General features: G+C 35.4%; 1 protein-coding gene across 4 annotated transcripts in view; it reads left to right on the forward strand.

Annotated features, from left to right (window-relative positions):
- Positions 1-24,154, forward strand: part of Parg (poly (ADP-ribose) glycohydrolase) — a 104,672-nt gene that overhangs the window by 16,527 nt on the left and 63,991 nt on the right. For all 4 annotated transcript variants that reach the window (XM_013508788.1, XM_005412559.2, XM_005412563.2 and 1 more), the window contains one exon: positions 3,337-3,411. In XM_013508788.1, coding sequence (XP_013364242.1) covers positions 3,337-3,411 — 75 coding nt within the window. The remainder of the gene's footprint in view (positions 1-3,336; positions 3,412-24,154) is intronic.

Below are 24,154 nucleotides of genomic sequence, written 5' to 3' on the forward strand. Positions count from 1 at the left end.
TTATACTTTCTATACTGTTCAGTAGATCCTGATTTTTTCCCCTTTTTTTATATGAAAAATGTTAATGGGTTGTACAATAATGTATTTTTAAAGGTTTTTCATTATAAATATTTCTTTTCCAAATGGAAAAAATTATCAAGGCCTACTAGAGCTTACTTATTTTTAATGTAATGTTAGTTTTATGTGTACAGACATAAAACTAAACATAAATTCCTTAGGCTTATGGTATTTATGCAGCTTTATTAATTTGATATTTTTCTGTTTTTAAGCATGATGGAACATCATTTGATTTGTTTATGATGAGAATGAAAATTTATAATCAGTATTCCTTTTTTTGTATAGTTTTTTTTAAACTACTGACCTAACCCCTAGAATGGTATGTAGGAAAAAAAATTTTTAAATACTATTATGAAGGGGTGGAGGATATAATTTAGTGAGAGTCCTTGTTAATAGAGCACAAAGCCCTCAGTTCAATCTCCATCACACAAAAGAAAAGAAAAGAGAAGAGAAGAGAGAGAAAAAATACCATATAAATAAAAGCTATTTAATTTGTATTTAGTCCTTTTATAATCATGACCAGTTGGTATCTGCATAAATGGGATCTTTATGGAGATCATCAGCTTGCCAGTAAATATTGTAGTGACCACTTTGATGCAGGTTCTTTAGAAATTAGCATACCTGTACTGTGATGTATCCTAGGATGGCTTAATATTTGCACCATTTTTATCTGCATAAAGTATCAGTCATCATTCCTACAGTGTTTCCTTTGGAAACATTGAGCAGCATACTTTTTTAACATGAAATAATTATAGATTCACCAAACTATATATTCACAAACACAGAAGCAGTTCAGGCAAGAATATTATGTAGATCCATTTGAGAAACAGTCTTATGGTCTTCTAAACTGGCTGCTTTTTAAATTATTCATATTTTTCTTCAAGCAGTCTGCTCATGTCTAGCAGTGCCTTAGTACACCATGATTACTTTAGGAAGCAGTAATTGCTTTAAAACGAATTCCTCTTCTTATTTTATGGCAGATACAACTAAACAGAATAATCCATCCAAATTTTCTTCTATCTCCTTATGGTAATTGTCTCCTTTGCTTGAGGAGCGCTGTGAGAGAAGGGGAAAAACATTAAATCTCTCTGACTGATTGAATATAATGATCTTTTTTCCTGTTTTTATGCCAATTGATGTTAAATTTAGAGGGATCCAAGAGATTCAAAGTTTAAAACAGGAACAGTGTTCTCAGAATTAGTATTTCTGTAAATAATGTGTTTGATAATTTATATAAAAGCACTTTTTTGCATTCATTTTGCATTATGAACTAAAAAGAATATTCAGTTGGTAGCTAAGAATACAAAGGAGCATCCTTTTTTTTTCTAATGGTAGACCTCACGATGGACTACTTTTGAGATTTGAAGACTGAAGTACAGATAAATATAGTCAGTCAGTCCTCTATAATTGCAGGTTCCTCATCTTTAGATTCAACCAAGACTGATTCACAACTTTTGGAGGGGATTATAAGTAATCTAAAGGAATTCAAACTACATGAGCAGATGTACATACACAAATGCTTTCCTGTCTTACATCAGGGAATTGAGCAGCATCAGGTTTTGATATCCTTGGGGTAAGGGGTGAGTTTGAACCCATCCTTTGCTATAGAGTGGGATAGCTGTATTAGGGATTAATGCTAAGTATAAATTGCCATTAAGGACTAGTGTGCAAATGCTATTTCAAGTGTTTTTCTTCATCAACTTTGAGGAATAATTTATTAAAAAGTACATGCTTTCACAATATGTAATTTGATCAATTTTGATGTTTGGATCTATTGGTAAAGCCTCCCATCACAATCAAGACAGAGAACATTTATGTCACCCTCAAAGATTCCTGTCACCTGTTTGTAGTCAATTTCAGGTTCTGCTCTGGCTTCAGTAACTTATCTGCTGTCTTTCACAATAGGTTAGTTTACAGTTCACATTAATGAAGTCTCTGTCCGTGTGCTGTCATGTCTGGCTTCTTTCATTCAGAATGAAGATTTTTGAGACTCACATATGTCATGAGTATATCAGCAGCTTGCTCCAATATGTGCATTGCATATCTATTCATCTGCTTATGCACATTGCTATTTGTTATAGTTTTATTATTTATTACTTGATAAAGTTTTGAAATCAGATACCAGTAATTAGGAAAAAATCCTTAAAATCTTTTAATTCATAACAGAAGTTTTATTTTATGGCTTGTGAGTGAAAAAGAAAAGCTTTTTTGTGCCTTGTTATTTTATAGTTAATGTTATTTTTTCTGAAGGAAGTTTGATATCCCTTGGTTGCAAGTGAATAAGATAAATTTTGTGGAGTTGAGTTTTAACCTAGGTGCTTGGTGCTTTGTTTGGCATGAGTGTTTTTCAGGAAGCTGGCAGAATGTGAACTTTTTAAAAACTTCCTTAATGAAAAAAATTTGAAAGGTTTATTGTAGTACTTCAGTGATTTTCAGACTTGTGTGTTTCAGTTTAAAAAGTTTTAATTACTAATATATTTATGCATTCTATATATTGTTACTTTATTAATGTTATATATAATAAAATCAAAATAGATGTTTAAATGGATGAGATAAGATGTAATTATAAATATTTCTTCCTGCACAATGAAGGGATTGCCTAACTCTGGAAACCCAGTATATAGTATTGGCTGTTCAGACAGTTGAAAGCTACACCAGTAGATGGCATAATATTTTGACTTTTCATTCTGTGTAAATGCATAATTTGTGTGAACTGCTGAGAAAGATAACCAGTTATACAGAGCTTGTAAAAGTAGCTGATAATAAGGGGTAAAGATCACTTTATACTTGAAAGCAGTATTTCTTAATTTTTTTTTTCATTACCCTCCACTCCAGGAGCCTTTTTAAACATTTATCTCTAATCTCCTCCTCACTTACACACACACAAAATTTGAGTTCTACAAATAAAACATGTTTCTCTGCGTGAGCATGTTGGTAATAACCCTTTTCATGTCCATGAATTATTGTGATCTCTTAGTTTTCATCCCCCAAGAGCCAATTTTGTCAACTTTGAATACATCACCCCATTTAGATTGCATGCTTTAAGGTATTCATGGTTTTTCACTATTATTTGGCCTTTCCAATCTCAGTTTTCTTAAGTGAATTATAAATTAGTATGCATTTTATTTGTCTGTAGCTACTGATTTGGGGTAGCTAATGGTAAAAGGAAACTTGTCCAGCAGTAAGAAATTTACTGGAAGTAGTTCATAATAGAAACAGGCTATTCATAGATAATTCACATGACTGTACCATGAGATTTTGCTTCTGCTTCTTCCATAGGATGCTATTCTGAAATACAATGTGGCATATTCTAAGAAATGGGACTTTACAGCCTTGGTTGATTTCTGCGATAAGGTAATAGTATGCGAATTTCTTTAGCTGTAAAATAATCCAATAACTTTGTAAGGTTTGAAAAAAATACTCATAATTGTTGGACACTAACAAAATTATCTTTTTATTTTCATGGTTTTTCTGTATTTTCATTGCATATTGTAGGTAGAGACAAATAGGATTTAACACAAATTTTATTTTATTTTTGATAATGTATATTTTCTGTCATATTGTCGTACCATTGTTGGCATTGTCAGTGGATGCAAATGTTCTATCACTGGATTTGACAAAGCTATTCCTATTCAGACATCTAAATTGTGTCCAGGTTTATCCTATTCTCATTTGCACTGTAGTAACCTGTGTGTATGTGTGTGTGTATGCGCATGCTTGCACACACCTGTGTCTTTCCATATTTGATACTGTTTCTTTAGATGATTCCAAAGAATTAAATGGCTAGGTAAAAGGACACCAAATATGTATAGCTGTCTATATATGCTGTAAAATCATTTTCTACAGGGAATTATAGCCATCTATCATGCCACAAGCAAGTGATGAGAATATAACTTTCATACCTCCACAGAACGACATTATCTGTTTTGAAAAAATGCCAGCATACTTTTTAAACATGAAATAATTATAGATTCGCCAAAATTTGCAAAGAAATACATGGTAGGGGGGAGTCCTATCTACCTTTCATTTTCCCTCAGTGTTGACCACTTGCATAGCTATTATATAGTATCAACACTAAGAAACTGACATAAGAGCTTACATAGATTTTACCAGTTTCACATGCAGTCCTTTTGTGTTTCTGTATAGGGGTATCCCATATTCCCTAGTTCCATGTAACTGCCTCTATCAAGTGACAAAGCCACCCCATTGACACACGGCTCACTTGCTGCCCTCTGTGGCCACACTGGCCCCGTTCTGACCCCTGACAGCCACATAGCTCTCCATCTCTTACCATTTCTTTTCACAGTGCCTTTTCTCACTCAGCACAGTTGTCTTACATTCACTCAGATGAATCAGTTTTTTTGTTTTTGTTGTTTTGTTTGTTTTTTGTTTGTTTTACCTTCATTGCTGAGCAGTATTCATAGCATGTAAAGATCGTAATTTAACAGTAGGCCCATCTAAGGCATTTGGGTTATTGCATTTTTACTCTTTCAACTAAAGTTACTATGAGTTTTGCTTACAGTCTTTTGCATGCAGATAGGTTTTTGCTTTTTTTGTGATAAATGTCCAAGAGTGCAGTTGCTAAGTAAAGGTTTGCTGAGTATATTTTTAGTTTTAGAAAAAACTGGGAAACTACCACTTACCCCAAGAGCTGTACCAAGCAATGACAGTTTACTTAGTAACTAAGTCTCCTCTCCTACAAGGAAAAGGACTTTCATATATAATCTGTTTTTAAAATTGTACACAATTTGATTCTTCTGCTCAGTCTAATGTTATTTTAAGTCATTAAACAATTTGTTTACTAAAAATAGAAACTAAGTAATTTTTGAAATTGGAACATTTTGAATTAAAATGTCTCTAATATTTGTTAGAGATTTTGATTATCTAATTGAATAATTATTGAACTTTGAATGTAGCCTATGTTCCATGTGAATGTCCATTTTGAATTAATTTCATGTATGGTAGGAGGTGGGGAGCCAGTATTATTTTGCTTGTCCCACCACCATATGTTGGAAAGATTCTTCCATCCCTATTGACTTATCTTATTAGCACCTTTTTCAAAACCCAGTTGACTATAAATGTGAAAGTTTATTTCTGGCCTCTTATTTCTATTCCTTTGATTTGTATATGTCAGTCCCTGTGGTCCTAACACACTATCTGGATTACTGTAACTTTGTAATAAATTATAAAATAAGGTATTGTACATCCTATAACTTGGATCATTTTGTAGTATGTTTTGGGTATTTTGCATCCTTTGCATTTCAATATGAATTTTAGGACTAGTTTTTTAAATTTTGCAAAAAAGCAAATTGTTCAGGGCTGTTTCATAATAATGTTAGTAGTCTCCAAACTAATTCTGCATTTCTGACAAAGTACAAATAATTTTAGTGTAATTTCAGGGTTGCCTTATTGAGCTTTTGACCCAAGTGGAGTTTAAAGGCAGCCATATAATAAGTAACAGATGCCCTTATTCTCTGTCAGAAAATTGTACAACCCAATATCCTGAATCTAAATGCCTCTCACTTGTACAGAGGTGTAATTTCTGATGCGTGGAAAAGTTGATAGAATCTTTTTTGTCACTTATCAGAACATAACACTTGTATTTTATAATTTTCTGGGCTTTAATTAGACACAGTAGTTCATTTTGGTAAGAGGTAATACTAAATTTGATGCCTTATGATGGCAGTAAAACATGCCCTTGCTTATAATACCTCTGTCACTTTGTTATGTGGTGAAGTATTCCACCCCTCACCCTTAATCAGAATATAGACAGGACCTTGTTTCCCCTCTACCTGCTGACCTTGCCCAGAAGCATGCCTGAAAGGATGATATATAGCAAGTTTTGGTGTTTAGTGTAGATCATAAATATGAGGTGATTACTCCAGTGCTGATGATAGTTTTACAGTTCTTTAGGGACAGGAGCCATTGCATTTTTTGACCTTCCAGTTTTTATTCATTTTGTAAACCATATAGAGGATTGAAAGAGCCCAGTATGATGCCACATACTAATGTCTTGCTGTGTTCAAGTTTCCCCGTGTATATAATGTCCTATAGTGATAGCTAGATATAAATGTGTATTTAAAGTGTTTTATGCTATATTATGAAGTCTTGGCCAGGCATGGTTGCACACACCTGTAATCCCAGCATTCAGGAGGCTGAGATAGGAGGTTCACCACTAGTTTAAGGCCATCCTGAATTACAGAGTGAGACCTTGTCTCAAAAAAAATTTTTAATAAATAAGATCTTCTATGCTATATAGCTTTATAACTTCAGTCTTAATGGTTGCATAGTATTCTTATCAAATTGATAAATAATTTGCACAGCCATTCCAGTGTTAGAGGCTTGAGGAAATCTGTGTAAAGTGTATGTAGAGATTCAAAAATGTTTTGTCTTTGACAATTTACAATTTGACGATTGTAAATTGTCTCTGACAATTTACTGTTCTGTCATTGCTTGTGTACCTAGCCAATGACATTGGATCTTTAATACGTTTACATGTCTTCCTGTTCATCAAGCCTCCAAAAACGCTAATATAGAACCTGATGAAGTCATGGCCAAGTTGTGCAGTGGTTATTGAGAAGTGAATGTCAGACACATGTGGATAGCATTAGTGGAGAGAAGGGGGATCTTTAATGCAAGGCTTTGCCTTGGTTTTAGATTATAAATGAATTTTGTTTACTTTCCTTTGTGTGTCTATATTCTAGAGTAGGAGTGCTTGTTAATCTAAAGGATTCTTAAACATTGCTTGTTGACAAAATTTGGAGATTCTTTTATTTTTTATATTGCTAAATTTTTTTAACTCATACATACACCATAGAAATTATACCTGTTTATGGGATGTTAATATGACATTATAATACATGTATGGATTGTATATGTTTGTCAAGGGAAAACATCTGTTACCTCAAACATTTACAATTTCATTATAGTGAAAACATTCAAAATCCTTACTTCTAGCTTTTTAAAATATGTATTATTATTACATCCAGATTAATATTTTAGAGTGTACTTTCAGGCCCTTAATTTTCATGTCCTTAAAAATCTTTCTGTGTGTGATGAATTTTGTAACCCAGACCATTTTAGAGCAGCAGGAGTCAGTACCAACATTTAATGTGAATCCAGATCACTGATACTACCTACAGACTAGCATCCAGCCAACAAGCAAGGGACCGCAATACTCATCCTGCCGTTTGAGCAGCCTCTATTGGAATAGAAGTGAGGAGTATTGCCAGAGCATTTATTATTTTGTCAGAACCCAGCAAAAATCAGAGATCAGTTGGTTAATTTGTAATGTACAGGTATATATTTAGGTGATACTGAGTTGAAATGGCTGTTATTTAGTGTTTTTGCATCTTAATTCTAATATTGGTCATCTTCACTGCCAGCTGTTAGAAATGCTAGGAACAAATAATCTGTGTTTTATGGCCCTCCTGTGTGGTGTTGCACAAAATTAAATCCAGCCACTTCAATAATTTATATTCTAAATGAATCAATATACTTACTTCTGGTGTTTTTCACAGGAAATTTGAACAAAATGCCCTATATGTTCAAAAAGATTTTCTTATTAATGCATTGTAGAAGAATTTTAAGAATTTCCATCTTACAATACCTGTGACATTACTTCATTTTATTTTTAGCAAATTAACTTGTGAAATCTACAACCGAGTGACTGGAAAAGGGCATGGGGATATATAGTTGAGAGGGATTTCTTCTGTTTAATTATTTAACATGAAAAACTTACATTATAAAATGGATTTGCATAGGCCGCTTTTTCAGCAAATGGATTGGTTATTGAAGGGAAACCTAAGGATTTTAGTCACTATTTAATCTTCCTTTGCATCTTTCACTTTATGCTGGGATCAAAAATAAGAATGAAGCTAGATGTGGTGGCATATGCCTGTAATCCCAGCACTTGTGAGCCTGAGGCAGGATTGCCACAAATTCAAGGCCAGCCTAGACTACATGGTAAGACTCTGTCTCAAAAAACCAAAACAAATGAACAAATAATAGGAATTAATAAGCCTCTCATTACGTTCTTCTGTTGGTTTTCCATAAAGGCTGCCATAAATAACTAAATGAGGTGTACTATTTTGTGTGTTGGTTTCTTACATATGTTGCCGCTAAAAGTGGTCAATGAGAAATAGGAATCTGGGAATAGAACATATTTAGAAATAAAAAATGAAAATATTAAAATAGAAAGGTTTTGATTGCTGCATCTAGGTAGTAATACATTCTTTTTGAAAACACACATTTTTCTTTTTTAATAAATAACAGCAAAAAAATTTGTACCTTAGTTTATATATCTAAAGTGGAGTAGACTAATACATTCTTTTTGAAAACACACATTTTTCTTTTTTAATAAATAACAGCAGAAAGTCTGTACCTTGGATTATATGTCTAAAATGGACCTGTTCTCTTTTGTTGGCTGTGACCTGTCAGAGAAAGGCTGGTTAAAGCTTTTCTCCCTGGAAACAAGAATATGTAAATCTCCACTAATAAACTTGAATCCTTTTATGTGCTTCTGAGTTTTAAAAGGTAAATAGGATTATATTGTGTTTGGGAGGAAGCAAATTAAGCAGAGCAGAGTTTATGTCTAAGTCATCTTTTTTTCAATTCTTGATGTGTTACTTTAAAATGTAGAAACAAGTACAACAGAATTTATTGTCCCTAAAATTGAGGCATGTACTATGTTTAACTAAAATAATGTTTTTTGGATTCAGGTGACCATGAAAAACTAAAAATTATGTATTAGCAGAATTTCATCAGAAACTCAGAAAAACAACATAAGCTTGTGTTAAAATAGATTATCAGCAAAGTTATCAAACGTGTACTAATAGCTAAAAGAAATTGTTTTGAATAACATCTGTCTTATGTGAAAAAATTAAAATGTAACATTGAAATTATTAGGCAGAAGTCATGCATAAGGGCTGTATTATGGACTACCTGACCTAGATTATGACATACTGTGATAGGCAGCTTATCTCATGATAATTAGAACTGTGTTAAAGTACTCAGTATTTTGTATGTTTTGTTTTATTTTTAATTTTAATTTTAATTTTATTTTATCTTTTTGAGATAAGGTTTTGCTATGCAGTTTGGGCTGGCCTTGAGCTCACTTTGTAACCCAGGCTGGTCTTGAACTTGTGACAGTCCACCTGTGTCAGCCTCCCAGGTGCTGGGATTACAGACAGGCATGTGCCACCATATCCGGCTGTATGTTGAAAATTTTAGAACAAAATTAATTTTGAGAATCTTTTACTTTCTCCTCCTACCCTCACCCCACCTGCGACCTCATAAATTGTTCATTGGACGCTAGTATTCCTTAGAATATTTTGGAAAATGCTGTTCTGAAGCAATTGGTTGTAACTGTTATTTCAAATCAGAACCACGTTGTTTAATAACCTACAAAGATTGTGGACTTCCCCATTGATAGCCTTTTGGCATTGTGGGTCTTACTGTTTTGTTTTTTTGGTACAACAGAAATTAGTTCCTAAATGCTTATAAACACATTTCTCCTTAGTTTCTGATTTTAGAATTCTTCATAGATAATCTATTTTCTGGGTCTTCAAAGCTTAACAATTTTTGAAGTGTCCTTGTTATATAGGTCCTAAGTCCTCTAGCAACTTCCTAATCAAATGAAAACAGACTTGAATGTTGCTTAAGACTACAGCTAATGTCTTTATCTCTCTAGCTTTCAAACCTCTGACTTGGAATTCTGTAGAAATTTCACCTTTTTGGATTTTTTTCCCTTGGTGACTCACAGTCTCTGGAATCAATAAGATCTGCATTGTTTTACAGCTCAACTTAATTTCATTCATGAGAACTATAGCAGCCAAAAGGCAGCTAATGAGAGCCACTAAAATATTAAAACAGGTGAACTGTTAGATTTGTATGGAATAGGGGGAATTTCTTTCCCCAGCGAGGTTGATGTGTGCTTTTGAGTTATGACATGTTCAAGAATTTTATCGGTGATTGTTGAAATAGTACCCGTCCAATAGGACACATTGCTCCAGTTGGAGCAGAGCCTTTAACTTGATAAACTTTCTAAATTACTATGGAAAGTTCGTTTTTATTGACCCCACATGCATAGAGTTATTTTGTGATGGTAAAGCACTGTCTGGGTTGTACTTACTCCTGTGGCAGACAAGGAGGTTAAAGTTTATAGATACTCAGAAATAGAAATGCATTCAGTAGAATTCCTCCTGTATTCTAATACTGCTATGAAATTGAACTCATACCTTAATGTCCTGGCCTTTCATTCATTCATTTGGTTCAAATAAAAATAGAAACCATTTCTTTTCATGTTGCTATGGCATCAATTTCATTATCTAGAAACCTACTCTGTTAGAAGAGTGATAATAATTCTTTGTTTTAATTTCTCCTGTGATTTATATCTCGAACATCTTGTTTGTTGTTCTGTTGTTGTTTAGTATGATTTGAGTTTTTTGTATTTTATTTACACAGTTTGACATAAATTCCTCAATTCCTGTTCAGTTAACTTATATTTATCCTTTTTATGTTCAGCTTAGTAAGAATAAATTCTGTGTTCCTTTTGGGTAACACTGTTATCTACAATAACATCTCATATTTAAATCTGAAGACATTTGTAGCATGTGTTATCTGAAGATAAAAATAAGCATAAGTAAAAACTGAATGTTAGATGTTTTTTCAGATTTACATAGTTTCAATGTGTGGCCTATATAAAAAGCAGTAAACTCAGTGGTAAACATTAGACATGTCCACTGGCCTCTGGAAAGTTCACCATCAGTACTGTGGTATGGAAGATTGAGCTGATGGCCTTTTTTGGTTGGTACTGATGGTATTCCTGTGTGGTTTATTGCTGTGGTAATGACAGGTAATACAGATTCTAAGCTTACTAAAGAAATACTTGTTATAGTGTGTTAAAAGTTTTTCTTAAACTGAGTGACGTGGTGTCTGGTTGCCACAGGTATTCTGTGATTACCCAAAGAGCACTATAAAAAGACACCTTATACAGCAAGAACCATTTTCCAAAATAGTGAAACATGGAATATTTTCAAATGAACTCCTTGCTATTGGTCTTATCCACCACCCACCGACTGGAAAGCCCAACTCTAATATAAACTAGGAACGTTTCCTATTTCCTATAGGGGTAGAATGTTGCAGCTGCTCACTTTCTTTGTTCACTGGATTAGTAGCTGTGTATACAGCCCTTTTTTTAGCTGATTCCTGTCTCCTTTATGGTCTTTCCCTAGTTCCAGGCCTGCTGCTTACTTTGTAGACAAATCTATCTTCAGTTCTTCTAGAAAGTATCTGGAGCAGGCTTAACCTGTTTCAGACATCTGAGATTTACCTCTTTTACCTGGAGACATGAACACACTCTTCCAGGTCATGTTTCCAGTGAGCTACGTCCTAACAGCACATCAATAAATTAATTCACTGATGAGCATAGCCCTGCCATGACCCAGTCGCCTTCCAAAAGCCCCACCTCTGAATATGGGACTTTGGGGGGACATACGAGATTTAAACCTTAACAGGTGCCAAGACTATACGTGAGACCTGTACTTTATTTAACTCATATTACCACAGCTTGGATCTGATTAGCCCCTGTTCTAGCTTTCTGTTTGAGATCATGAGTTATGGATTCCTGTCCTCTCCTAACCCCCTAGTTTACTGTTCACTTATTTATATTGTGCTTTCTATTTTTTAAGGTCTCCATTGCTTTTTCTTCTTTTCTTCTGGTCCACTGTTTCTCAGATTATATTATATGCTCAAGTAACATATTATAATAATAATTATATGCTCAAGTGAGGATTGAATGGGTAAGTTAATAGAAGGTACTGCATTCTGTATTAGGAATAGTTCTGAGGACTCCTATGGTAAAGAAACATACTTAGTTAAAGTAAACGTTGCTTCCAAGTTTATTTATAAACAGAACCCCTTTCTGTGTAACAACTTATAATTTTACTTGTAGTTAGTATTCTATGGAACATGGTTGGTAAAACAGTTGTAATGAGAGAAGAAAGGAGTGGAAAATCTCACTGATAGGCTCAAGAGTTCATATTATTGAATCTTTACTTGGCCTTTGGTGCTTTTTGCCATCTTTTATATATTTCCTCATTACTCTAGGTTCTAAGCCTTTTAAAAGTTGTTTTCTGATCTTTACACCGCTGTACAATTCATCTGCCCTATCCCACCTCCTAGACAGATATGATTGTATCTTAAAGGTAAATTTTTTTAATTCCTTCATTTTTAAAGATTTCAGTATTCTTCATTCATCCATTCTTATGATCTCAAAGAAGCTAGTCTTAATTCATTTCCTCATATTCGTCATGTCCAAAGCAAAATTAAACTTCAAGATACCTATGTCCCAATCTCATCTTCTCTTAAGTGCCTGGCTAATGCATGCATGACTTTTAGTGGTTAGCATGGCTGTTGCTTCTATAATCAACTTTAAAATATTCTTTATCAGACTGGATTTTTTAGAGATATTTTAAGTTCACAGCAAAATGAATGAAGATACAAAGATTTCCCATGAACTCCTTGCTTTAATACCTGTATGGCAGGATGGTACTTCTGTTACAGTTGATAAACCTGCACTGACACATCATCAACACCTGAAGTACTGTAATTGACTTTTTGTCTATCTGCAATTTGTTAATCATTTTAGCTGCCTTCCTCTGTCTCAGCCACCTCTCCTTGCTGATCTCCCATCTCCTCATGTTGAAGTATGTTGGTTGCAAACCTATGGCACCTGTGGCTCAGCCGGCTGTTTATTATTACTGAAAGCTATAAAAGGTTTGCCATCACTGTTATAGTGAGATGCTGTAATTTTGCTTCCTAAATCCTTGAGTCTCACCTGTCTCTACCATCATTATGACTCAGCTAGAACGTCACCAGTCATCTAGCTGGCCCCTGTGTATGGGTTTGCTCCTTTTAAATCCATCCTGCCTGCTGCTCACACACTATGCTCTCTGCAGCGTGGATCTTGAAACCTTCCATTACACCCCATCTGGATTTAGCCCTAGTGAGTGTTATTTATGGCATTCCATGACCTTGCCCACCTCTCAAGCATCCTCTCATGCTTCTTCCCCAACAGAGCCTCCTAGTCTACCTGTGATTCTTCATCATGCTGTTTGCTGGTTCTTGACCATCCTTCAGGATTCAGCTCAGTCTCAGTCTCCTCTAGCATCCTTTTCTGTCTTCTCAGCATCCACTAAGCTGCTCTGTGTGGTCAGAGCGGAACCTGTGCCACCTCCTGCCTTTGCCACATAAAGGCACAATCTGTCTACAGAATGCTCGCATCCTTCCTCGGCTGAGCTTCTCCAGAGCAGCTGAGTGTTTCTGTAGTATGGCTAGCACACAGAAATGTGGGTCTTGAGCCACGATCCTTTGTGAGAGATTTAAGAATTATTCTTGTAAGATGATAGTTGATCATCTTATATTGGCAGTTGCTAGGAAGAGAAGATGAAACCAGAACACATAAGCTTTAGGGCTATTATATGTTATTTTTAAAAATGCAGTGTCTTTGTGTCTACATGTCACAGTGCTCACTCTAATGTACAAAGCAGGTGCTTAACATGTGTTAGTAACATATGAATAATGGTACATAGAGGGGACCTGTTCGGCTGTTCTTTTTCTCAGATTCCTGAGCTCACCAAATCCACAGTTCAGGGATCCATTTACTAATGTCGCACATGATTGATTGAACCTCAGCTGTAATCTGTTTTATTTGATATCTGTAAATGCTATAGCAGTCTTAATGTCTTCAGTCTTATACAGGCAGTAACGCCAGAATTATTTCAAGAGAAATATTTGACCATTTTCAAACTCACCATAACTTTGAAATGAATTGCGGTTACCAAAAGTAGCCTGGTACAACTGAATAAAATGAGGCACATTTAAAACTCTTTTTAAAAAGCTGTAGATTTGTCATCTGTGGTTGTATGTCTGAGAATCTCTGGTTCTTCCTTGCCTGGCTCTGATGACTATTTCACTGTAGTTGTTTAGCAAGTAGGACAAGATCTGTGCTACCCACATGGTAGGCAATGGCCATATGTAGCTCTTTAAATTGAAATGAACCAAAATGAAATAAAATGTCAGATTCAGATTCTCAGTCACACTATTCCAAGAGCTGGATAGCATATATGGCTGGTGGAGAGCACAGATGTAGACACTTTAGTCTTCAGAGTTCTGGGTGACACTGCACTGGGTCATGGCTAAGGCTCCCTTTGCACTTGACATCTTTCTGTGTACAGTAGAAGCTGCTGATGGATTAGAGGCCCTTCACAGGGAACCTCAGCTTATTATTTATGAACATTCTTTTGACTGTATTTTGAATTTCTCTCTTTGTTGTATATTACCTGAAATAATTGAATTGTTGGGTACAACTTAGTCATTTTTTGTTTGAAAGATAGTTTTAATTTAGTAGAAGCATGTGTTTGAACTATTAATGGAATTTTATTTTTTCCTCTGAAGAATCTGCCACCAGGGGGTGCCATCAAACCTTGTGTTTCATCGTTAGTAAGGGTAAAGTTCAGCCTGTAGTATGTTTCTTTTGGTTTTTTTGAGATTGGGTCTCACTGTGTAGTTCAGGCTGGCCTTGAACTCACTATGGAGTCCAGACTGGCCTCAAACTGGTGTTAATCCTCCTGCCTCGGCCTCTAAGTTCTGTTTTTACAACCATGCGCCGTCACATCTGACGTGAGCTTATAGTATTGATTACTAATTCAAACTGGACTGTTTAAGAATTAAGCACTATCAGTATGTCTGAAGAATACCTGACTTGTATGGGGAAATTTTTGCTATAGGTGATAAACTACTATTACTTAAAAGTGAAAATAAACACTTTGAAAGTACTTTGGTTGTCATGCTGGGGACTGAATTGAGGAAGTACTAAGCTGCATCCCCAGTCTGCTTATATTTCATTTTGGGGCAGGATCTCACTAAGTTGCCCATGCTGACCTCAGATTTAGGATGTTCCTGCCTCAGCCTTCCAAGTAACTAGGATTGCAGGCATGTACCACCACATTCAGCTTCAAAATACTTCTCATAGTTTAAAATGTCTTATTTAGAAGTGTAAACTACAGTAAAAATTGAAGTTATTACTCATCTATGTTTCTTGGAAAAGTTAAATCCATTTTGCTTCTAGGACTAGAAAACTTACATTACCATTATTTCTCTGAACTCTTGTCATGTGGAGTTTGATTGCTTGTCTATAAAAGATGGATAATAGTGTAACTATATGGTACTGAAAATATCTATTGGCTTGTGTATAATAGCACCATGGTTTAGTGGTGTTTACAAATGTGATTGATGGATATGGCCATGTAGCTTTACAGTAATAGAAGTGAGAGATGAGAAAGCCCTGTCCGAGATCTTGTGCTAGTGTGGGATTACTCCTTAGGGAATAATCATTTACTGTAACTGTGTGCAAAGTGGATTCTTCTTTGGAGACAGAGGATGCTGGTGCTTTATATGCTTTGTCCTTTCTAAGGTAGTACTTTGTGTATTTTATTATCAGCATAAAAAAGAGAGTGGTTATATGGTAAGTACTGTACCAAGAAGAACTTCCTTCATATTTTCTAAAGCCACACAGTTCTTGTTTACTCTAATGAAATTTGTGTTGACGATAGTGTGACTGGTTTTGATTAGAGGCATATTTTGTTTCAAGAACTGATTGTGTTCCCAGATTAGATGTTAATTATTTAGAATTAGGAGTACATGATGGTCAAATTCCACTTCATGCCCAAAAGCCTGTGAATCTCAAGCTTCTGATGGCTTGTATTCTGAAGTGAGCAACTAGTGCAGAGTTCTACCGTTAGAAGAAGCTATGATTTTGAGAAGTTGGAAAGGACTATGGTGAGGATTAGCAGGAGGTCTCTTTCTCTCTCCATTCTTCTTTCCTTCCCCAGTACTGGCTGCTGAGAGCTGGCGATGGGTGTGTGCCTTCACTTAGTGCCTCACCCCATTTGCTAGCAACTGTTGATGGGGAGGGAAGAATGGCATCTACAGCCTCTTGACTTATTCCATGTCAGATGCCTATCAATCAGATTACAAAAGGAGATATGGGATCATATCCAGGGCAAGTTATAGAACAGATACTTTAAGGACTACCTCATTTATCCATTCTTAGGGCATGTTATTTCAAATGCTTTTATTAGTATTTCCTCCTTTCAGAATTCATAGGAAGACTTTAATAGCTTTGTGAAAAGAAAGGCCAAACCAACAGAAACAGAAAGGCCAGATGAGTTCATCCTGCCTGTCCTCCATCACCACTGCAGACCCTGGAGCATGTGGCCTTCCACGTGGCCTGCTCTCTCCCACCACATTTATTGTGTACTTCTTTTGATGCCATGAGATAAAATTTTGAACTATCTTATTTGCATCCACAGATTAGCTGCTAATTTGTGCAGGATGCCTTCTTAAATGTGAAAATATTAGATTGGCTATTTCCTAGCCCAATTGGACTTTATTAAAATATGGAGAACATTTTTATTGAAGCCATAATTGTCATGGGTAATACACTTGAAAGAGTCGCTGTGTGGCTGCCCTGTCAGCCTTTTGTGAGCCTTCAGAAATTAGGGGAAATGAGTGAGTTTGTTTTCTTGTAAAGAAAACTTTCCTCTCTTCAAAATGTCAGCCTGAGTTGTTCACAGGCAAATATTAGAAACATTCACCTTCTCCAGCTGATCTTTTACATAATTTAGTGCTATAATTTTGTTTTTCCTGTAATTAATTTTTTTGTATTCTAAAAGCATACCTGAAGAGCAAGTGGATCTTAAAGATAATTTTGACTTATGTTACTTCTTTTCATAATTTTGAAACATAAATCTGTCTCTCGGACTTAGAAAACCCTAGTGGGGTTTCCTATCTTACAGTCTGTTACAGAAAGCTGGGTCCGTATATACACTTTAATTAACTTTATAAATACTTATTTTGCTGAACGGTAGAGATTTTGGAAGACAATGGAGAGGAAGAGGATAGAAGACATCAGTTAATTTAACACATATTTTTATTGACACACACGAACATTACTGTTGTAGCCATGGGAAGTCGACCGTAAATCTTGTCTTGAAGAACTGCTAGTAAGGGCTGGAAAGTATGTTCATAAATAACTACAGCATGACATAGAAAGTCTTACAAGTGTCCCGGGAAAAAAGAAGACAGAAGTTGCAGGAGGGAGAATTACCTTCTAGCTAGAAAGGAAATCTGGATAGATTTTGATTGAAGGAAAGTATTTGATTGAGCGAGATATCAAAAAGTTCAGATAAATTTCAAAGTTGAGGAGGGAAGATATTCCAGGCACAGAGCAAACTGTATCTGGAAGCACAAGTTGGTGCTACAGAAGAGTGAATTGCTCAAGTACAAAGAATGTAAGATGTACAGGGAGTGTATATGTATGCATATGTGCATGCACACACACACTCACAAATATACATAGTACATTTATCATAAATAAAACTAGATAGGCATCTAGGGCAAGGTGGCCTACCTGCTGGTTTACAGAGCATGGAAACGATAGCAAGAGCCACTGAAAGGTCTCGGAGCAGGCACACACCAAGGTACATTTGGGCAGGAACTGAAGGTGGTTAGCAGGGCTGCAGTTAGGTTATTGCAGTGTTTTCAGTGAGACTACTGCGTGAGGAGCTGAGTCAGGGTAGCTTAATGGTGATTAAGAGGAAGTCATGAATATGCGAGGTCCTGCTGGATCTGGATGGATCAATAGGACTTGGCAGTTAATTGAGGTGGGGGTGACAAAAGAAGGGAGAGGCTCCACAAAGGTGGTAAATTATTGACCCAGTCATTAATAGTAACTTTGCATTTAGGTACAAAGCTTTAGAATTCATGGGATACTATTATATCTGAGCCTTCAGGACCCTGTGAGTTAAGCAGAGTTACAGTAGTAGTGTCCTCATTATAGATGAGAAAATCATGAATGTAAGGATTTTTCTGCACTAATACAGAGAGTAAATACAGAACTGGGCCTGCCATTGTCATCTTCCAGTGTTTTGGGTAGGCTCCTTTCCCTAAAACACCCTTTGGGAACCTGAGATGAAAACCCCTGACATCTAGTCTCTGCCACCAAGTTTCATTTTGTTTTCTTTTGTTTTTTTCTAATGTGAGTGATCTGCTTTACTTTTCTTGAGCCTTAGCTTCTGTAGATGTCCTTGTCCTCTCTGTCTTCTGGGGCTGCTTTCAAGATAAAATACCATATTTTTATTTTCACTCTTAATGTAGCAAATAATAGTGAATACTGCAATATGCTTAGTACTGGGAATACACAATGTTTAAAACACAATCCCACCTTTGCAGCATTTCTAAAGCATTTCTAATGTTTAAAACACAATCCCACCTTTGCAGCATTTCTAAAGTACAGAAAGAGAGAAAAACATGTAAATAATAATTATAGTAAACTGTAACAAGTGATCTTCCAGGTGTGTGTGTGTTTGGCTACGTCACAGAGGAAGGAGCAATTGGGCAAGCCAGTCTTGATGGGTAATTAGTGGCTTAGCAATAGTAAAATGTTAAAGAAGAGTAAAATAATGCATCATCATTGTAATAACTATTGTTTGTTGAAAGCTTCTAATTCTGCAAGATAGATATTTTCATTTTGTGAGTGACTAAACAGGCTCAAAGAGGTTGTGATTGACTGCACTGAGTGATGAAGTCATTATAGTACAGGGGAGCTGCACATAACTCAGTATCACTTGAGAGCAGCATGACAAGGGACAAAAACTGGAAAAGGATCAGTGCTTTGGACACACAAATGTAGTCTTTATTCCATATACTAAAAATAAAGATAATAAAACTGAATAATGATCTCATGATAAAGGAGAATATCATACGTGAGAGACAGGATTATATGTCAGTAAAGTGTAAGCTATTAAAAATTACTATGTATGCCAAGATGTTTTTGTGGATCTGTTCTTTTGAACATGTAAAGATACTATTTCTTAGTTAATTTTACTAATTATTCTTTATTAGTATTTTCATGTTAATTTTAAGAAACTGAAAAAATACAGGAGAGATACCTTCCAATTTATTTATAGAGTCAGCATACCTCTGATTGCTAATATCTGACAAAGATCTTACAAAACATTAGAAAAATGAATGTAACAATATATAAAAAAGATAATACATTCATTACCAAGTCTTTTTCATCTCAGAAATGCAAGGTTGGTTTCATATTTGAAAAGCTGTATGTTTATTTCAACAAATGCAAAAAAAGCACTTGGCAAAACTTAATACCCATTTATAGTAAAGAACTATTAGCAGGCTAGGACTAAAATGGAGCTGGGCATGGTGGCACACGCCTGTAATCCCAGCACTCAGGAGGCTGAGGCAGGAGGATGGCCTTGAGTTTGAGACCAGCCTGAGCTACAAAGTGAGCTCAAGGCCAGCCTGGACTGCACAGTGAGACCCTGCCTCAAAAAGCTCCCCCCTAAAAAAAGGAATCTGTTCAATCTGATAAAGAATACCTGTGAAAATGCTGCATCTAAAATCATACTTAGTAGTCAGATATTAAAGGGTCTTCCTAAAGAGTGTGGGGAAGCAAAGATACCCACTCTCTTTACTCTCTTTTAACTTCCTGATACTGGAAATCTTAGCTGAGGCAGTACGGTAAGAAGAAGAAATGATAAGTTTGAAAATCAGAAAAGAAGGAGTGAAATTTATCTGCTTGCAGTTGACTTGTTTGTTTATATAGAAAAACCAGAGGAATGTGGAAAACTGTCACTAGAACTAATAAGGATATTTATTTAGTAGAGCATAAGACTAAAAATCATTATATTTTTATAGATTGGCAGCAAATGAAATACTAAATTTTTAAAATTCCATGAAAACAGCAGTAAGAAATATAGAATACCTAAAATAAGTTTAATTTTTAAAATGTCTAAAACCTGTACCTTGGAGACTATAAAATATTGCTGAAATTGAGGAAAACCTGAACATACACACATACATATACACACACACACACACACACACACACACACGTACTGAACTCACACACTTGGTGACTCAATGTGGTTAAATGTCGGTTCTCCCTGTGTGCAGTTCCAGTCATAACATCAGGCAGGCTTTTTGTAGAAAATGCAAAGTGGTTTCTAAACTTCATTTGAAAACATAAAAGATAGAAAATATGTAAGGAAATCTTGAACAAGAAGGACACCATTGGCAGATTTATTAAGTGCTTTGGAAACTGAAAATAAAAACTACAGTAACCAAAATAGGGTGTGTAGTGAGTTAAACAGTATACTGCTAAACCTCAGCCCCCTGGAGTATCAGGACATGACTTTATTTGGGAGTCCAGTCTGTATAGATGGAATAGTTAAGGTCATACTGGATTGGGATATGCCCTAAATCTGATTACTGTTGTCCTTTTAAGAAAATAAGAGGACCCAGAGACAAACATGAGGAAGAGGCATATCTGATAATTGGGGAAGAAATTGGAGTGATGCATTTAAAGCCAAGGAACCCTGAGAATTGCCAGGATCCACCAGCAGCAAGAAAGAGGCAAGGAACAATTCTTATCTATAGTTTTAGAGGAAGCATTAATTTCAGACTTATAGCCTCCACAACTGTGATGGAATAGTTCTACTGTCTCAAGCCACTCCGTTTCTGTGGCACTTCTGACAGCATTAGAGATTGAGTTAAATTGATCAGTGGAATAAGTAGTAAACCTAGACGTAGGCCCTTGCTTATCCAATCATTTATTTCAACAAATGTGCCAAAGCAGTCCAATGGGGAAAGAAATAGCTTTTCCACAAATGGTGCTGAAAAAATTGAGTATTCATATGGACAAAATGATGAACTCTATCCCTTTTCACATTGAACATAGAAAATAATTCTTAAAATAAAAGTTAAACTATAAAGCTTCTAGGAGGAAAACATCTTTGTGGCTTATGGATCGGGAAAGATTTCTTCAGACATGGAAAACATTAACCACAAAAGAAAAAAATTCATAAATAGTTGTCGTTAAAGGGCACTAAAAAAATAAATAGGTAAGCCAAAGACAGAAAAAATACTTTCAAAGTGTTTATCTGACAAAGCACTGTATATAAAGAGCAACAGTTCAAATATGAAAAGATAACCAGCCAAATTTCTAAATGAGCAGGAGTTACTGAAAGACACTTTACAGCACAAGGTATAAAAATGACCACTCAACACATTAAAAATGTTCAATATTATTTGTCATTGGAGAAATGCCAATTAAAACTAGAACAAGATTTTTAAAAACACAGGTAGTAGAAGAGTTAAGATTAAGACTACCATATTAGAAAAAGGTCTCACTGTTCTTTTAAAAATCAAGTACACATTAACCCTACAACCCACTAATTACATTTCTTTCTGTACCTACAGAAGAGGGAGGAAAAGTGTAGACAGGTGCAACCACTGTAGATATCAGTGTGCAGAGTCCTCAAAAAACTAGGACTAGAGTCCCATTCAACCCAGCTACCCTGCTTCTTGGTATCTTCCCAAAAGAATTAAAAGCATCATACCACAATGATACATGCACACCCCTATTTATAGCAGCACAGTTTGTAATAGCTAAATATTGGAAACAGCCAAAATGCCCATCAACTGATGAATGGATAAAGAAGATGGGGGTTTTCTCCACAGTGAGTACTACTCAGCCATAAAGAAGGATATACGATACATTTATAGGTAAGTGGATGCACCTTGAGACCATACTCTTATGTGAAATAAATCGGACATGTGTGTAAATATCACACTGATTCTCTGTGAGAACCTAAAAGTGTAAATAAGGACCAAAATGTACAGTAGATACTGTGAAATAGAAAACATTTGAATGGAAAGGGACACAAGGAAGTGGGCAGGGGAAAAAGAAGAAAAAAAATGAAAGATAAAATGGAAAGAAAGCTTTTGTAAGTAAGGTGAAGAGAAGCAGAAGAGAGGGGAGGGAGATGGGGACGAAATAATCATGTATATCATGTGCAAGTACAAGTTCCATACAAGGAGTGTGATCGTTATGTATATCTAAACTATACCAATAAAATTAATTAATGATTAAACAACAGCATGGAAATCCTTAAGCACAAAGCAGCTTGTAACAACATTCAACTGGAATGGTAAAGGATCAAACGTGTACTATTCACATTTGATGATTAGTTTTCCTTATATTTCATATGAAATTAAGTTTCCTGAAATTTATTCTTTCTAGTAAGAAACAACTGTTCATAAGTTTTAAATCCACATACAGTATCTTAGAATCTTTTTTTTTAAATTTCATAAATAACCCACAAGGAAAACAATGCCTCTTCTACTTTAGTCTTGAAAGATTTGATTTGAGTGTATTTATCTCATTTAATTCATCAGTGTTGCTGTAAAGCAGGTGAGTAAAATGGAATTGGGGAAAAAAAATGCAGTGCAAGTAGAAATCAAATGGGTGTGCTGAAGGATGGATAAATAAGTGACAAGAACAATAAATGTTAGTAATAGAAACTAAATGGTGTATATGTGCATGGTCAGTGAACAGTAACTTTAACGTAGCTGTATCTTTACAATTTTTCACAGCGTTGGGGGAAATGGCTACCATTAATGAGGAATGATTACAGAAAGTGTACATCTGTTCTGTGGAATACTGTTGGGTAGTTATTCTATTACACGGAAAGATTCCTAAGGCTTTCTCTTAGGCAAAGACATGGTGAAGAAAAACATTTTTTTAAGTAAACACAAAATTATTTATAATACATATATTGTCAGATATTTGGAGAAGGAAAATGCATTGAGAAGTAGTTTAGAGTTGGGGATTTATGATCAAGAAGAACTCTTAACTTCATCTCAGTGTTTGGCACTTTCAAGGCACAAATACATCCACACATTAAAAAATAATAAGAAAGAAGGGCTTGAATTGAGGGGGATAGAGTTTAACACATTAGTAATCCTAGAAACAAAGTCACAGAAAAGTAACATTTTAACCCATCAAATTGCAAAGAAAAGAAAGTGTGAGTACACAGTCTTAGAGGTCAATGGATGAGTATTTTTTTACACAGCATTAGTAAGAACATACACTAGCAGAAACTTTCTAAAAGGCGATTTGACAGTGTATCAAAAACCTAATAAAATATTCACAATTCTTGATGTAGTATTTTCTCTTATAAAGATGTTCAACAGATGTATTAAAGGTGTATATCCAAGGAAATTCATTGCAGTGGATATTTTAACAGTAGAAAATTGATTATAGTCCATAAACTTTGTAAGAGAGAAATAAATTGCACTATGTCCAAATAGTAGACTAATACTCAACTATTAGGAAGGGAGATACAGGGCTGTATTTATTTATGTGGAGAAATACGTCCACAATGTGAAGTATAAACAAAATAGAGACTTTAGTAGATAATAACTTGGAAGGATCTATCTCAGAATATTAACAGTGGGTGTTTTGGCAGTGTTTGTTGTTACTGTGGTGCTAGGGATGAAACCCAGAGCCTTGTGCATTGTAGGCAAGTGCTGTACCACAAGCTACTCCCCTGGCTGTCATGCTAGTTTTTTATATTATGCATTCAGTCTCAAACAGTGGTTGAGTCACTTATGTTCTCAAATGATAATTTTTTTAATGTACTTATTTTTTTCCAAAGCAGCATTGCACATTATTGTTGACAGTTAGGAAAAAATACAGTGTAATAACACTTCATCAGATTAATAGTGGTATGTAAAGCAGACCATAGCAGCAGCTCCTCATATACCAGATTTAAAAGACAAGGATAGCCGCCCAGAGGGGCCAGCAGCCTATTAGGACACTTAAAGTTAGGTATTTTTTCTTCAGGATGTTTGAATGGTTATTTCGCCTTATCCCTCTTTCTACATGTAGCCAAAACTAGACACAGTGTATAAAATAAACATGAGAAGACTTTGAAAGGTGAAGCACCCCAGCTAGGGACTGTGAGACCCTAGGAAAGACGTGAACCAGAATGATATAGGGAGAACCCTTCTGCAGAGCCTGAGTGTTACCACCCAGCACTATGAAGACACCTCTTCCCTTCCCTGCCATGGGCAAAGAAGGTCAAGTGGGGAACCTGAATTTCCACCCGCAGCCAGCAGTAATGAGCAGCTGTCCCCTTCATCTGCTGTCACAGTAGCTTGCTTATATAAA

Source organism: Chinchilla lanigera, unplaced genomic scaffold (genome assembly GCF_000276665.1).
Source record: "Chinchilla lanigera isolate Chin_1 unplaced genomic scaffold, ChiLan1.0 scaffold00155, whole genome shotgun sequence".
Lineage (NCBI taxonomy): Eukaryota > Metazoa > Chordata > Mammalia > Rodentia > Chinchillidae > Chinchilla > Chinchilla lanigera.